The 18,295-nt window shown below is 42.6% G+C and overlaps 1 protein-coding gene across 2 annotated transcripts; it reads right to left on the reverse strand.

Annotated features, from left to right (window-relative positions):
• Positions 1 to 12,299: 12,299 nt before the first annotated feature.
• LOC142295144 (uncharacterized) lies at positions 12,300 to 13,979 on the reverse strand. Of its 2 annotated transcripts, none has more exons than XR_012751381.1 (2): positions 13,144 to 13,979; positions 12,300 to 13,058 (listed from the first exon to the last, which is right to left on the reverse strand). XR_012751381.1 is itself a non-coding variant. In XM_075338215.1 (2 exons), exons 1-2 carry the CDS (start codon positions 13,549 to 13,551, stop codon positions 12,355 to 12,357), a joined length of 915 nt encoding a protein of 304 aa, XP_075194330.1. In that variant the 5' UTR covers positions 13,552 to 13,979; the 3' UTR covers positions 12,300 to 12,354. The 2 variants fall into 2 exon arrangements, 1 of the variants encoding a protein (XP_075194330.1); XM_075338215.1 differs by having other exon boundaries at positions 12,300 to 12,861.
• Positions 13,980 to 18,295: the final 4,316 nt, after the last annotated feature.

Genomic DNA, 18,295 nt, shown 5'->3' on the forward strand with positions numbered 1-18,295 from the left:
TCTGGGACACAGCTAACCACTTGCCACCATCCATATTGGAGTTCTGACATGACACAAGTCAGGTATTGATAATGTTTTTAACTTCAGTAGGTTAGGGACTGTCTCAGATGGGTACACCGTGACGAGGTGAGACAGCTTTTTACCTTTTTGCAAAAATGTATACACTAAGTACCCTGTTATTAAGCACTTGCAATTTATTTATTTATATTCAGGGTATTTTTCATACAATTTTTCTCCTTGGTTTTTTCTAGTCTTAAGGCTGCAATTCACATGCTTAATGTTGCATGTTTACTGAACATTGTTTCAGCTCAGGTTTTTGTGTTTTTTGTATGTTTTCTTGCTTGGTTGCAAGTTGGGGGTGCAGCCCTCCTAGTACTGAGACTGAACAGCTGATTGCGTCTCACTTTGCTGTGTATTTTATCTGGGACACAGCTAACCACTTGCCACCATCCATATTGGAGTTCTGACATGACACAAGTCAGGTATTGATAATGTTTTTAACTTCAGTAGGTTAGGGACTGTCTCAGATGGGTACACCGTGACGAGGTGAGACAGCTTTTTACCTTTTTGCAAAAATGTATACACTAAGTACCCTGTTATTAAGCACTTGCAATTTATTTATTTATATTCAGGGTATTTTTCATACAATTTTTCTCCTTGGTTTTTTCTAAACAATTAGTGGTGGCCCCCTTCCAGGAGAGACTTAAAAGTATCTTGGACACGTTTGAGAAGGATATCATCAAAGAAAAAAAACACAAATTCCAACGTGACAAAATAGATTATTACAATAACAAAGCCTATAAATGGACACATCAGGGTAATAAACGCAGGGGGAATAACAGGGACCCCGCTGCCACCCGTGTGACTTCGGAACCTTCCTCCAGTGATCTACGGACGTGAGCGACCAAGAAGACGCACCAGGAGGGGTCGCCGTAAGCCTAAACACCAGAAGGAGGAAAGGGAAAAATCAATTGTGGTCACCGATTGCCCCAAGGGAAACGAGACAGCGCAGGAGACTGGCACTGAGGGTAAGCTACAAGTAATCAATCTTTCCAGCTATATTCTAACTGGGACTGAATTGGCACTGCTTTCTAAGGGCCTATCCTTCTCACCAATGAATAGACTGGATAAGTTTATTATAACAATAGATCTTTATTTGTTTTGTAGACAGCTTACTTTTAAATACCTGTACAGCCATCCGGAGCTCGTTGATACCCTACCGATGGAGGAGAGGCAGGCCTTTAGTGATCTTCTGGAACTTTTGGAGGAAAATCAGTTGGATGATGGTAAGAAAATACCCTTTACGGGATGTCTCCTATCGCAGGCTACTCCCTCTCTAGGTCTCTGACCGGCCATCCACATCTTTTTTAATAAAGTATGTAAGGATCTAGAGAAAATGAAACTAGATAACAACAGGAATAATAATCTAACCACAGAGGAGAGACGAATCTTATCCAGGCTTAAAGATAATAAAGACTTCCTCATAAAGGAAGCTGATAAGGGGGGGAATGTGGTGTTGTGGCCAGTGGACATGTACGTAAGGGAGGCCAAAAGACAATTACGAATTTTGCCCTCCGACCCTACCACAACTTTCAAAAAGAGTTTGGACAGGCTTGTATCCACGGCGCACATGCAGGACATTATCACCCTGAAGGAGCGAAATTATCTTATCACCAAAGATCCTATTACGCCTACCTATTATATGCTTCCAAAATTTCACAAAGAACGGCCAGAACCCCCCGGTAGACCAATTGTGTCAGGCATCGGTGGTCTAGTTGAGAGACCCTGCATATATTTGGACTTCTATCTCCAACCATTGGCACAGTCCTCTCCATTATATGTGCGTGATTCTTCACATCTAATAGAACAACTGGCTACGTTAGTCATTCCATCTAATACCCTAGCCGTAACATTGGATGTGGAATCCCTTTACACCTCCATACGCCACGAATTGGGATTACAGGCAGTATCGGTCTTCCTTGATCGTAAGACAACAGGGAACAGGAGACATAATTCATTCATCCTAGACCTGTTACATATGGTACTGGACAAAAACTATTTTGTTTGTTTTCGACAGAGCCTATTACCGACAAACGTCCAGGACCGCGATGGGAGCGTGTTGTGCGCCACCTTACGCAAACATCTTTGGGTGGTGGGAGGAAACATTAGTCTATACCCTGGATCAGTTCAAAACCTCTGTGATCCAGTGGTATAGATACATAGATGATATTCTATTTTTTTGGTCTGGTACGTTGGAGGATTGTGAAAATTTTGTCATGATTCTCAACGACAACGCCTTGAATATCAAGCTCACCTCCACCATAGCCCCCAAGACGGTCGAATTCCTGGATTTAAAAATCTCTCTGGACAACAATTCAGTCAGGACATCACTTTTTCGCAAGCCAACAGCCACCAACAGTTTACTCCATTATGGCAGCTTCCATCCTGCACAAGTAAAAAAAAATGGCATCCCTAAAGGGCAATTTATAAGGCTCAAGAGAAACTGTAGTGATAGTGCAGACTTTGAAGTTCATGCCTCTGATTTATCCAGTAGACTCCGAAGGAGAGGCTACCCAAGGAAAGTGATATCTACTGCACTACAGGAATGCAGATCAACCTCACGTGAAACCCTTTTTCGTCCAAGAAAACGGAACAAGTCATCAGTGAGTATAATCACCCCCTATAATAATCAGTGGCCAGATTTGTATAAGCTCCTCCAAGATAACTGGGAGATTCTTAAGCTGGTGTCACACATAACGACGACGACAACGACGTCGCTGCAACGTCACCATATTCTGTGACGTTGCAGCGACCTCAACAGCGACGTCGCTGTGTGTGACACATAACAACGATCAGACCCCTGCTGCGAAATCGCTGCTCGCTCCTGAATGTTCCTGGTCATTTTTTGATCGCTGTTATCCCGCTGCGCATGCTGATAAGCGCTGCATTCTTGTATTTGACACCACAGCAGCGACCATCGCTACGACGCTGAAAACAGTGACGTAGGGCTGAAGGCAGGATAAGGGCGTGTTTTTGCGCTCTATTTTGCAACGCCCCTACGTCTCCGATTGGTGGTTACAACAGCGTTCCGATTGGGTACTTTGCCGAAGGCGTCACTGTGATTTCATTCTTTAAGTTCTATTTTTTGTTCTACGAGCTACATTCTCTGTTTGGCGTCGCTAGTGTGTCGTGTTTTCTGGATCTTTCATCAGACCTCTTATCAGACCTTGTATTTGAAAAGGTAGGTATGCTTTGAAATTGTTTTATATAGGATAGTACTTGTGTATACGGGAACAGTATTGTACTACTTGAATTCTTGTACTTAGGGAACCAATATTATAATATTTATATTCTTATACACAGGGAGCAGTAGTTATATTCTTGGATATAGTGGGCAATATTATAGTTGTATTCTGGGTCAGTATTATAGTAGTTATATTCTTGGATATAGGGGGCAGTATTATAGTACTTAGATTCTTGTATATAGTGGGCAGTTTTATAGTTGTTATATTGTTGCATATAGGGGGCAGTATTATAGTACTTTTATTCTTGTATATAGGGGGGAGTATTATAGTACTTACATTCTTGTATATAGTGGGCAGTTTTATAGTTGTTATATTGTTGCATATAGGGGGCAGTATTATAGTAGTTATAATTTTGTACATAGGAGCAGTATTATAGTAGTTATATTCTTGTATATAGGGGGCAGTATTATAGTAGTTATATTCTTGTATATAGAGGGCAGTATTATAGTACTTATATTCTTGTATATAGGGGGCAGTATTATAGTAGTTATATTCTTGTATATAGAGGGCAGTATTATAGTACTTATATTCTTGTATATAGGGGGCAGTATTATAGTTGTTATATTAATTTATTTACATAGCTGGAAGTATTATATTTTTTTATATTCCGGTATATAGGAATATACATACATATTGTTGAAAATTCTCTTATTTCGTTTTATTTTTGCAGTTTCACATCATGGATGATATGCAGTGTGCTGTTGTAGTTGCTGCAATGCTGGTGGAGGAAGCTCGGCGACAAGATGAGGCACGGATGCTAGAGAGGCGTTCAAAGCGAAAGCGTCGCATGTGGACCAGAGAGTGGCTGCAGAGGAGGTCCGAATTCTCACACATGCAACTTATCAGAGAGCTGCAGGAGAAGGATCCTCATGATTTCCGCAACTATCTGCGGATGTCAGAGGAATCCTTCAAAATGTTACTGGAAAGAGTTACGCCACTCATTCAACGAAAGGATACAAAGATGCGTGCTGCCGTCCCCCCAGATGAAAGATTGGCAGTCACACTGCGATTCCTGGCCACAGGACGCTCCCTCCAAGACTTGCATTTTTCTGCTGCTGTTTCAAGGTCCCTGCTCAGCGTAATAATTCCTGAGACATGTAATGCAATTGTTCGCAGTCTACGCAGTGATAATCAATTTCCTAAAACAAGTGGAGGCATGGAATAAAATTGCCAAGGATTTTGAGCAGCTCTGGCAGTTCCCAAACTGTGGTGGGGCTTTGGATGGAAAACATGTGCGCATCACGCAACCACGGAACAGCGGATCCTATTTTTACAATTACAAGGGCTATTTCAGCCTCATAATGATGGCCCTTGTTAATGCAAACTATGAATTCATAAATGTCGATGTTGGCATGAACGGCAGGGTTTCTGATGGTGGTGTTTTGGAGCACACAGCATTTGGTGAGCATTTGCAGAACGGTGCCCTGCACTTGCCACCCAACTCTGAGACCACAGGAAACCTTAATTTTGTTTTTGTCGGCGATGAAGCCTTCCCACTTCATGCCAATCTTCTAAAACCGTTTCCACAAAACGCTCTTACGCAGGAAAGACGCATTTTCAATTACCGCTTGTCAAGGGCACGTCGGGTAGTAGAAAATGCCTTCGGGATCATGGCCAACCGCTTCCGAGTTTTCCATACTCCGATTAACCTAAAGCTTCAATCAATAGACTCTGTTGTTTTGGCCTGTTGCACGCTGCACAACTTCCTTCGTCGTCAAGATGTAAATGCGTACAGTCCGCCTGGTTTCGTGGACTCTGTGGAACCAACAAATGGGGAAGTGGTTCTTGGTGAGTGGCGTGCTAACGCTCCAACAATCGCAGGCCTTCAACCGGTCATACATGGCAGAAACAAGGATGATGCGAAGGCCTGCCGAGAAAACTACTGCCAATATTTTAACGGTCCTGGTGCTGTAAGTTGGCAGCAACAGATGTTATAGAGGCCTACTGAGCATTTTGCTGTCTATACTGTTTTTTTAATAATATATTTTTGTTGTCCATTTTATTTTAATCTTTCTGAATTTTATAATGTTTGCATTTGTTCAATAAAATGTTATATAAACTATTATGGTTGATGACTTTTATTACATTGACTGCCATTTGGACCAACAACCATTTAGGTCCTCTGTACCGATACCCCATCGAGTATAATTGCATGTCCGCTCTATTCTCCTTCCCATAATAGATTTGTAAATCAAAATGATACCACTAACACTTTATGCCATTGCTATACCCAGCAAAAAGTCATTGGGCCCCGGGACCACCCTCCCTACCCGCGGAGGGGTTAACATCCAGCTGCCACTACCTCTCCCCTGGGTGCCCAACAACAACAGCGGTGGTGTCCCACCTGCCCAGATGTACAAGATTATAACTACTATAATACTGCCCCTATGCACAAGAATATAAATACTTTAATACTGCCCCTATGTACAAGAATATAACTACTATAATACTGCCCCCTATGTACAAGAATATAAATACTTTAATACTGCCCCCTATGTACAAGAATATAACTACTATAATATTGCCCCTATGCACAAGAATATAACTACTATAATATTGCCCCTATGCACAAGAATATAACTACTATAATACTGCCCCATGTACAAGAATATAGCTACTATAATACTGCCCCATGTACAAGAATATAGCTACCATAATACTGCCCCATGTACAAGAATATAGCTACTATAATACTGCCCCATGTACAAGAATATAGCTACTATAATACTGCCCCATGTACAAGAATATAACTACTATAATATTGCCCCTATGCACAAGAATATAACTACTATAATACTGCCCCCTATGTACAAGAATATAGCTACCATAATACTGCCCCATGTACAAGAATATAGCTACTATAATACTGCCCCATGTACAAGAATATAGCTACTATAATACTGCCCCATGTACAAGAATAGCTACTATAATACTGCCACCATGTACAAGAATATAGCTACTATAATACTGCCCCATGTACAAGAATATAAATACTTTAATACTGCCCCCTATGTACAAGAATATAAGTACTATAATATTGCCCCTATATACAAGAATATAACTACTATAATATTGCCCCTATGCACAAGAATATAACTACTATAATACTGCCCCCTATGTACAAGAATATAGCTACCATAATACTGCCCCATGTACAAGAATATAGCTACTATAATACTGCCCCATGTACAAGAATATAACTACTATAATATTGCCCCTATGCACAAGAATATAACTACTATAATACTGCCCCCTATGTACAAGAATATAGCTACCATAATACTGCCCCATGTACAAGAATATAGCTACTATAATACTGCCCCATGTACAAGAATAGCTACTATAATACTGCCACCATGTACAAGAATATAGCTACTATAATACTGCCCCATGTACAAGAATATAAATACTTTAATACTGCCCCCTATGTACAAGAATATAAGTACTATAATACTGCCCCTATATACAAGAATATAACTACTATAATACTGCCCCTATGCACAAGAATAGAACTACTATAATACTGCTCCTATGTACAAGAATATAACTACTATAATACTGCCCCTATGTACAAGAATATTCCATAACTTTACATTCCATAATTCCATAACACAAAAATCCAATACACAAACATAAATCAAAGATTTAAATGCTATCTATGCCTTTTGCTATCTGACTCGGTTACAGCCGGGATCGCAGACGGGAACGCTACTATGACTCTGTGCTAGCTTTATTCAGACCGCTAGTTTCACAAACGGGAACGCTACTGTGACGCGGTTCGAGCGCCTCGTTGATAACGAGACCGCTAGCGGGATCGCTATTGCGACGTTGTTCAGAACGTGACGTGATGACGTTGCTCACGTCGCCTTTGAAGTCTGTTGGGCGGCGTACATGTTCTGTTAATGTTCAGAGGCGGGAACATGGCGGCTAGGAGTCGCAGTTCTCCATGGGGGCCTGTGGAGGTCCGTTATTTAGTAAAAATAATGGTCAAAAAAGACTATTTCTGCGAGGCACAGCATGACCATCCCATGCTTCATAAGCAGGCTGTGCTGAGGCTGATTAGTAGAGGCCTGGCCCGTCGATTTGGGGTGGAGCGATCCACAACCCAAATTAGGAAGAAACTGGCAGACCTGCGGTATAAGTCCAGTGAACTCCTCGCCAGCATCCGAGCAGACATCGAGAGGCGTCATGGTGAGTGCTGTTTAGCGGCTTTGGTCCTGTTCGTCTTTGTTTACCCATGAACAACCCATGGCTTTATGGTTCATGGATCATGGATATTTACCTGCTTATATTTAGACAGCAGCGCTGGAGAGAGGTAAATATAGAAAATCTTTTTATTAAAAAGACCCGTGTTTTCTCTGGTATTTGTCACACTGATGTCACACAGATCACATCAGTGTGCGATCCGTGTGACACCTGTGCTGCCAGTGAAAAAAAGGATAGGTGTGCGTGCAGGGCCACGAGGGGTCACACAGTCCGTAACTTACTGTTTGTGTATGAAGGATAGTATATATGTTATATACAGTATTGGGTAAAACCTCCTTCCTTACACAATGTGCCCGGGAGGCAGGTAAGGAGAGCTTCCTCGTTCCTGTGGCGTCACACGCAGCGATGTGTGCTGCCGCAGGAACGAGGAACAACTTCGTTACTGCTGCATTCACGATTTTTGAGAATGGACACCCATGTCGCCGATTAGCGTTTTTGCCCGTTTTTTCAACGATGCAAAATCGCTCATCGGAGTCACACGCAACGGCATCGCTAATGCGGCCGTTTGTGCGTCAAGATTTCCGTGAAGCCATCGACTTATATTTGCGATGTCGTGGTGTGTCAATCCCCCTTTAATGGTGTTGGACGCAGCTTACAGCAAGAAAAAGTGCTGTGAGGTTCCCGCAGAAAACATATGGGAACATTGACTGAAAAATCTGAAAAGTTCTGTCTGGTGGAAAAATGAAAGGTATTGAAAAAAATCAGTAAAACAAAAATAATCGAACACATGGGTGCTGAACGAGTTATCGAGGACCTGTCACCCACTCCCCACGCATGCATAAGTGCAGCAATGAATGCAGCATACATACTTTCATAACATGGACATTAACTGTGATATTCTTCCCCGACACTGGTGACCCAGCGATTACAATTGGAAAAACATGGCACAAAATGCCAATGACCAATCATTAAAATAAAAAAAAATAATCTTAATTTATATAAAATTTACAAAGAATAATAATACAATTGTGTAAAATATGAGGTAGTTTGGCGAGGACCCAAAGGAGGGGATTTATTTCTGAAACATATGCACTACAAATATACACACACATATGGCTTCTAAACTTGCTCACTCAGATATGCAACGAGATAAGAAGGATAGTCAGATGACTGGCCAATGCTCCAAACGCGATTAGAACAAGGTTGTTTGGAAAGCACAGTGTAGTTCAAATGCAATATATTGCAAAGAAAATAATCACATTATACCGAGATATCTAGTGTGCATATCAGAGGGACAAGGTGGCGAAAATGAGCTAATTATCCTTTGTAAAAGGTATGGTATGCAAACTTGATCATAGGTAACTTTCAGATAACTAAAAACTTCAATGCTCCTGGGGTAATGGGATTATTTACTCTTTGCATATATTAGGATTTGATCAACACTGTGCCAGTCTTTACAAAAACCATTTCGCAATAAACCATGCTGTGTAATCGCGTTTGGAGTATTGTCCATTGACCTGATTATCAGTGTTATCTCAGTGCATATCTAAAGAAAATAATTACATTATACCTAGATATCTAGTGTGCATATCAGAGGGTCAAGGTGGCGAAAAAGAGCTAATTATCTAACTTGATCATAGGTAAATTTCAGATACCTCAAAACTTCAATGCTCCTGGGGTATAATGGGTTTATTTTATCTTTGCATTTGAATCTCTGATTATCATTGTTATCTCGGTGCATATCAGAGTGACATTAGAAGCCTTGAGTACAAGCCATATGTTATACTATTTACAGAACAGAATAAAATAGAAGAATTTAAGTGATTGATTTTTGTGCCTTGTTTTTCCAATGAATGCAGCATGTTTGCTGCTTTGAGGCAAGTGGTCCCCATGTGTCTGGTGCCCCTAGAAAAAGGTTTGTCAAACATACGTAAAAAAGCAGGCTATACACGGGCTTTACATGCTACAATATATCTACCGATGTGTCGGCGGGGTCACGTTGTAAGTGATGCACATCCGGCATCGTTAGAGATATTGTAGTCTGTAAAACCTACATGCGATTACGATTAAACGAATAACCGGTCATCGCATACACGTCGTTCAATTACTAAAAATTGAACGTCTGGTTGCTCAATGTTCCCGAGACAGCACACATCGCAGTGTGTGACACCCCGGGAATGATGAACTGCAACTTACCTGCGTCCCGCTTCTTACGTATGGATGGTCGTATAGAAGGGTAAGTACTTGTGACAGGAACAAAGCATAGGTGCGACACGGTCAACAAATTTCAGTTGTCGCACATAAGATGGGGGCGTGTCACATCACATACGATATCGTATGCAGAATTGTATGGTGTAAAGTAGGCGTAAGCCATGGTGGCCTGGAGTTATGCGCTCAATAAAAGATTTCTCCTATACCTAGGACCACCTCCAGCTGCACAGGCAGCTCCACCATCTCCACCCTCTCCGGCTGTGGATCCACAATCTCCGCCAGCTCCAGCATCTCCTGCTGCGGAGCCATCATCCCCGCCGGCTCCAACATCTCCTGCTTCCGATCCACCACCTCCGCCTGCTGGGACACCCTCTCCTTCTCCAACCCCATCACCTGCTGCAACCCCATCACCTGCTGCAACCCCATCTCTTCCTTCAACCCCATCACCACCTTCTACCCAGTCTCCCCATACTTCTTCTAACGATGCCTTCTCCCCCGCATCAGTTGGTGAGTTTTGTGCAGGCTACCCTTCCTGTAATTTATGCACATATCATGGTGTCCCTACAAGTTGTAAAGGATACATGGATGTTTAAATGATGGTGGGCTGTCGTGTACTAATATTTGATTTGTGTTCCCTAGCCACAGGATCTGGTTGGGCCATCAGCGCCTCAGAAGAAGAAGAAGGTGATGAACCCCAGAACCGTAAGTGGTCAACCAAAAACATATACCTGACAGTTCGATGTTGGAACAAGGATGGTTAACTTTTCCCATTCCCTCCACAGAAATCCCCACACTACAGGACGTGTTGGATTCTCAACGCCATTTGTCAGAAGCCGTCCGGCGTCATGGCGAGCTGCTGGAACAGTTTTTGGCAGCCCAACAGCAGGGCCACTGAATGTTTGTGATTTAAATGTTTTTTTTGTTTTGTATGTCACATAAATCTTTCTAGTTTATTTTCGCTGTTGCTTACATTTTTGGACAAAACTTTAAAACAGGGTTTGGGAACCTATTTACTGCCGGGGACCATTTGGAATTTTCTACCAACCAACGGGGGCCACACCAAATTATCAACTTGAACACGACCAGGCTATATTTGTTAAAATAATTAATAAAATCAGCCCCAGAGTGGTGGCTGGAGAGACTGTGATGTTCGGTGAGATTGATCATTTTGATTCTCACCACTACATTTCCATGTATGTCTTGGTCTGGAGAGGCTGGGGGCATACACAACACAGGAGAAGCTAGGGCATATACATCACAGGAAACACTGAGGCATATACATCCCAGGAGAGGCTGCGTCATATACATCCCTTAAGAGTATGGGGCATATACATCACCCTGAGCAGTAGTTGGCAGCACAAAGAGCACTGTGCCGCCCTGGCAAAACCTGGGTGTTACAGAGGTCTGCATACATGTTATTGATGCTGATTTAACCCTCCCTTGGGGAGGTTCCCACACACAAACACACACCAGCCAATCAGACCCCACTCACCCCCTCCCCACGAAAACAGGAGGACATCAAGACTGTAGAGTGGCAACAATTTTTTTTTTTTTTTTTTTTTTCAATGATCTTGACTGTCCAGGGGAGGGTGTGTGTGTGTGTGTGATGTTACCTCTGAGACCACCTGGCTAGTCCAGGGCGTCACATAAGCAGCCCCTGTGTGGGGCTGGGGTGAGTGGTACTCACGGCCTCAGGAATGGGCCAGCCTCTTGTGGGACCCGAAGTGGACCAGGAGAGGGGTGCCAGCTGACGGGACCCAGTACGGACCAGTGTGAAAAGAAGACACATACCTCGGGCAGGAAAAGATCACCTGAATTACACACACGGGTGTGGGACCCGTCTTCACAGCAGCGGGCCGTTGGCACCTGTTACCAGCAACTTGGTTAATTACTGGACTGGGGTTAGTTATTGGTTTATACTGTGAGTACTCCTGCACCACCCGGTACAAGGCGAGGACTGTACCCGTCACTCTACAAACTACCTCTCCCAATTGGTCCGTGGGACTATAAATCCCCCTACCCGTGGAGGGTATCCCACCTAGCTGCCCCACACCATCAGTCCCGGGCACGGTCCCCAGAGGCAGTGGCGGTGCCACCACCTTATCAACGCAACCCACGGGTGGCGTGACAGACAATTCCCCCTACCTAATCCCCCTCTTTTTTGGGAGCTTGACATTACAGACCGGGTCACGACACCGGGATACCTGCAGAAGTAACCCCTTGGCCAGGATCTCATTTCCCCCCCAATCCCTGGGCAACACAGCAATAGGTGGCAGCACAAAGAGCTGTAGGTGGCATAACACAAACAGCACTGACAGTGACAGCACTAGAAGGCAGCAGGGAGAGCACTATGTTCCCCACCACAGCTTTAAAACAAAGAACCCACAAAAACATTCTTATTTAAGAAAAATAAAAAAACACCCACACACACACATTATATATGTGCATCTGTAGCGTTGTGCCATGATGGCGACCTTGACCTCCACCCAACCCTTTACCCCGTGAATAATGTTATGCAGAATTCATGAAAGCTGTACAAAAGTTTGAAATCAAAGACATTTTTTATTACAATTCCCTAACATTGCTTAAACAACAACAAAAACAGCATAAATATTATAACAAAAAACAAAAACTATAAATTTTGGTATTGCTTATTCGAGTCATTTAAATGTTGCCTCTGTGGGCTGAAAAATTGGTTCGTTGGGGGGAACATGGGATACTGTGCGGGGGGGTCATGCTGGAGGTGTGGTGGAGGCTCCATCCTCATCCATGGCACTTGATCCCATGAAGACTGTTGTCGATGTTCTACGTCACACACTTTTGAGGAGTCTGTCAGTTTCCCCTCTGCCGCCTTGTTGAGGGCCTCCAGCATGACCCTTTCGACATGAACTCTTTGTTTGTCATCCAGCTTACGGAGTCTTTCATCCGTAAGCTGGGCAAATCCGCAAATGGATGGTCTGCTGTGCTGATCCAGGATTTTCTTCGCCATATCCATAAGGTCTGTTGAAGATGAGTTGTTCGGCTGCCTCTTACGGGTCGAGGAGATCCGCCGCGGTAATGGAGCTTCTGCGGTCTCCTCGGAAGTCCCGGCAATTTCATCATCACCACCTGTCACTATTGGCCCAGCTTCACAACGATCCTGCGGAACAATAAAAATGATGTTAAAATCAGATATCATGAGCAGCAGGCACAGGGATACACATGCACTGGAAACTAATGGGAGGGGCAGACTAGTACTACAAGATATGAAATGTCATTACATGGTATGAAAATAGAGTGTGGAGAAACTAGCAAAGGAGTATACTTATCTGAACTGGAAGGGATACATTTTGAAATCTGCAACAGTAATCATAGAAAACCGTAGTAACTATTTTCAATTAAATAATGCCATGTACATCAAAAGTTTCACAAAGGTACTTACATCTCCAACTGTGGTGTCAGACCGGACCTCAGGCTGTGTTCCCGGACCCAAGGACAGCGATGTTATTGTCCGTGGTACCTCTTGGTCTCTTATGAAGGCCAGCAAATCGTAGTACCAAAGCTTTGGAACGTAAAGTTCCTCCGTTCCGGCACCAGATTTGCTGGCCTTTTCCACCTTATTTAGTTCCTTTTTATAAACGGTGCGAAGACCCTGGATTTTCTTTCGCACAATCTCTGTCGTAATGGTCTCCGTAGGGTTATGCCTCTGGAACAGTTCAATAAGCTGCTCATAGGCCTGCTTTTTCTTGTATCGATTGCTGTAATCGACAGACTTTATCTTCCACAAACAAGGCAGGGATTGATACATCTCAATCACCTCCCTTATGAATTCTTGTTTGTTGGAAGACATCTGAAAAAAAAGGAAATTAATGTATTACTACATTGTTATAAACTAAGCACAAGAATATAGCTGCTATAATACTGCCACCTATGTACAACTACTTTAATACTGCTCCTATGTCCAATAATATAACTACTATAATACGGCCCCCTATGTACAAGAATATAACTACTATCATACTGCCCCCTATATACAAGAATTTAACTACTATAATACTGCCCCTATGTACAAGAATTTAACTACTATAATACTGCCCCTATGTACAAGAATATAACTACTATAATACTGCCCCTATGTACAAGAATATAACTACTATAATACTGCCCCTATGTACAAGAATATAACTACTATAATACTGCTCCTATGTATAAGAATATAACTACTATAATACTGCCCCTATGTACAAGAATATAACTACTATAATACTGCTCCCTATATACAAGAATATAACTACTATATTACTGTCCCTATATACAAGAATATAACTACTATAATACTGCCCCTATATACAAGAATATAACTACTATATTACTGCCCCTATGTACAAGAATATAACTACTATAATACTGCTCCCTATATACAAGAATATAACTACTATATTACTGTCCCTATATACAAGAATATAACTACTATAATACTGCCCCTATATACAAGAATATAACTACTATAATACTGCCCCTATATACAAGAATATAACTACTATATTACTGCCCCTATGTACAAGAATATAACTACTATAATACTGCTCCCTATATACAAGAATATAACTACTATATTACTGTCCCTATATACAAGAATATAACTACTATAATACTGCCCCTATATACAAGAATATAACTACTATAATACTGCCCCTATGTACAAGAATATAACTACTATAATACTGCCTCTATATACAAGAATATAACTACTATAATACTGCCCCTATGTACAAGAACATAACTATATGTACAGCGGTATTGAATATATAACGTCAGGAATAGAAAAGCTATAATACTTCCCCCTATGTACATAGATAAATATAACTAAATATAACTATAATACTGCCACAATATACAAGAATACAGTTGCTATATTAATGTCACGATGTACTAGAATATTGGTATAATACTGCCTAAAAAAATTACTTACCTTTAAGTCAGGAGAATATTAAAAATCCAAGACGAAATCAACAAATTGAAAAAATCACTGCAACAAACTGCGTTCTGAAAAAGCTCAGGTAGAGTGAATGGAAGCGCTACTGCGTCGTCTTTTGTTTGATACGGTCACCCAATCAGGCGACGCTGTAGTGATGACCAATCGGAACAGAGGGGCGTGAAGAAAGACAACGCAAAGCGCTGTAGCGATCACCAATAGGAACAGAGGGGCGTGAAAAGAGATAACGCAAACCGTATCTAGGGGTTAAAACCACACCTCTGACTCGTCGTGCAATGACATGTCTGAAACCACACAACGACCGTCGACGTCGCTATGATCTCTGCTTCGTCGCTGCTTTATTTAGCATGTTTGACAGCTTACTAACGATCATCTATGGTCGCTGCAACGTCACAGAATATGGTGACGTTGCAGCGACGTCGTTGTCGTCGTCGTTATGTGTGACACCAGCTTTAGGAGCGACAGGAAATTACATCCCTTTATCGAGGAGAAGCTGAGACTTGTGGCCAGAAAGGCACAAAACTTGAGGGAAGTTTTATCGAGAAGCTATTTTCAGAGACCCACACGGTGTTTGGGTACTGGCACCAAATTGAAGGGGACATTCCCATGTGGTGCCTGCACGGTTTGTCCTCTTATGGTAGCCGACGATAACATTTCTTTACCCATCTTTCCTGGACAGGTTACATGCAGAAGATACTACAATTGCCGCTCAAGAAATGTGATCTATCTACTGATCTGCGACTGTCCGAAAATTTTTGTGGGACAGACAACACAGGAGGTAAGGAGAAGGGTGCACAGCATTTATCAACAATCAATACAGCGGGTGCGGACCACAATAAGGGCAAAACTCTGACGTCTGTCGCCTCTCACTTTCTATCAAAACATGGGGGACGCCATGGGAATCTGAGGGTCTTTGTTGTAGATTCAGTAACCCAAAACATCAGGGGTAAGAATTGTACGAAGGAGCTCCTGAAAAAGGAATCTAGATGGATCTACACCTTGAAAAGTGTGGCCCCACATGGCCTGAATGAGGAGTTGCTCTACACAGGATTTTATGAGACCCTCTAGGCTGCCCCGATCCTTTCTCCTTACCATGTGTTTATTCTGATTCTTTCACTTTTTTGATCTCATCCCCTATTGTAGGCCTCATACCCAGCCGAGCAGGAGGAAGTTCCAGGGTTCGATCTCGGCATTTAAGTCTACTCTAACATACAGAAGTACATCTTATATCTGCGTGACCAGGCCCTCATTGAAGGAATCTTGTGAACATCTGTCCCTGGGACCTTGTTATCCTATATCACCTGTGAAATTGGACTCTATGGACTTTGATAAGATCTCTATAGTTGAGACTCCCTGTTTGCTTCTAGCAATGAGGAAGGAAGGAGGTGGGCGGGATGTTCGTCCCGCACATCTCCGCCACCTCCGCTTCTATTGGGCGGCCGCTTAGTGACATCGCTGTGACGCCGAACAAACCGCTCCCTTAGAAAGGAGGCAGTTCTCCGGTCACATCGACATCGCTAGGCAGGTAAGTAGTGTGACGGGTCCGAGAGATGTTGTGCGCCACTGGCAGAGATTTTCCTGTGATGCACAACCGACGGGGGTGGGTACGCACGCTAGCAATCTTGCTAGCGAGATCGCAGCATGTAAAGCGGCCTTTACAGCATGCGCCAAGAAACCACATTAAATCTGCTACCTCATCATGGTTGGAAGGAAGCACAGGACAATGACCCTGTGGTGAGACTGATCAAAGAGTTGATAGCCCAACCAGAATCGTAACTAGGTCCTGAAGCTCCAGTGGAAGCCCAACGGTTGTGAAAGAAGAGAAGCAGGCTATATATCCATTGAGGTAAATTGTGCGAAGTGTTACTAACCCTAAAACTCATGAAAGGGTATGTCAAGTGTTAATAGGTAAAGCTCAAGTCCAGTTAGTCCTGGAAGCGTACCATGGTCGAGTAGGACACTTTGGGTGGAAGAAGCTGGAAGCGTTGCTGCGTGATCGATTCTATTGGATCGGAATCAGAGCCACCATAGAAGAATGGTGCAGTAACTGTTGTCCTTGTGCTTTGAGGAGGAAAGATAATAACAGTCAAAAAGCACTGCCGCAACCCATTATCACTAAGCCGCCCTTGGTGATTGTCGCCCTGGACCATGTGAAGTTAACATCTAGTCGAACAGACTATACCTACGCTCTCACCATGGTGGAGCACTATTCCAGATTCTTAGTGGTCGTAGCTGTAAAGTATTTAACAGCAAGCACTGCAGCAAAAGCCTTTCAGGCTCACTTTTGTAGACCTCACGGATACCCAGAACAGGTTCCCGCTTTTGAATTCGAAATATTCCAAGAATTCTACAACTTGTATGGCTGTAAAAAGATCCGCACTATACCTTACCACCCTCAAACGAATGGAATGTGCGAGAAAATGAACCACTTAGTAATCAACATGTTAAAAACCCTAACACTAGAAGAAAGGAACATTATGGCCAGAAAAGTTACCTGACTTAGTGGATATGTACAATAACATTCCTGTGAGTTCCACAAAATGCATGCTAGCATATCTGATGCGAGCAAGACCTGGAAGATTGCCAGTAGATCTTTAAATGGGAGATAATATTCCAGAAATCAATCCACCAGAGGCTGACTGGGACTCTAATCGTCAAGCACAGTAAAAAAGAATACAGGAATATGTTGAGCAGAGTCTAAATCAAAGTCGGAAAAAACAAGAGAAGGACTATAACAAGAATGCACATGCTGTTTCTTTAACACCTGGAGAGATAGCTTAAAAAAAGAAAAAGAAAAGTTCACAAACTTGATGATCAGTGGGAAAAAGAACCCTATAACCCTACCTTCTAATTCTGACAAGAAAACCTGCTTAATCAGCAAAGATAAAGGGAAAACTTCATGAACTGTTTCAAGGTATCAATTGAAGAAATGTCCAGAACCATTGAAACCTTCAGACAAAGAACCCTGTACAACTCAAGTATCAGAGAAGAAAGAAATAGTAATACATACCATACTGGGAGACTTTCCAGAAAATTGGCCTCAGTACAATGGAGCGATAATTGTGCCAGTAATCACATTCCCACAACCAGTGGAAGAACCAGTTCAAGAGAGACCGAGAAGACTCAGACAATGGCCTAGTTTACCCACCACTAGTAGCGAAACACTGGCACTAGACAATAGAACATTACAGGGAGCAGCTGAGACACCAGGGTTATGTAGATCTACCTGTAGCAACTTTGGTCAGCCCCCACTTAGATACAGGGAATAGGTGTTCACAGAAAAAGTGTAAGACAGTGTCCTTATGTAAATAGAGTTATAAGATGTAAATAATGTTAAAAATGTGTGAAAAATGATTTTTGACGTTACTCAGTTCTTGCAAAAATGATGGTTTGATAAATATGGACCACTGGTCATTGGACTGGAAATGTTCCGAACGGTCGCATTGTAAATAGTTGCACGAGTTGTGCCTATTACCAGAGTACAACCTTGCTAAAAGGATGCTCATTGACACCACCAACAAGGAGAGGAAAAGGTCGCAGGGAGGGACTGCGGCAGAGGCGGCCGAGACCCGGTCACCATGGAAACCGGTGACATTCC

This window comes from Anomaloglossus baeobatrachus, chromosome 3 (genome assembly GCF_048569485.1).
Source record: "Anomaloglossus baeobatrachus isolate aAnoBae1 chromosome 3, aAnoBae1.hap1, whole genome shotgun sequence".
NCBI lineage: Eukaryota > Metazoa > Chordata > Amphibia > Anura > Aromobatidae > Anomaloglossus > Anomaloglossus baeobatrachus.

What these genes read in the sequence shown, in the direction of transcription:
- LOC142295144 (XM_075338215.1), bottom strand. Translation starts at nt 13,551, where the DNA reads ATGTCTTCCAACAAACAAGAATTCATAAGGGAGGTGATTGAGATGTAT. An exon ending in CTGACACCACAGTTGGAGAT is followed by an intron (nt 12,862 to 13,143) that starts GTAAGTACCTTT and finishes ATTGTTCCGCAG; the next exon opens with GATCGTTGTGAAGCTGGGCC.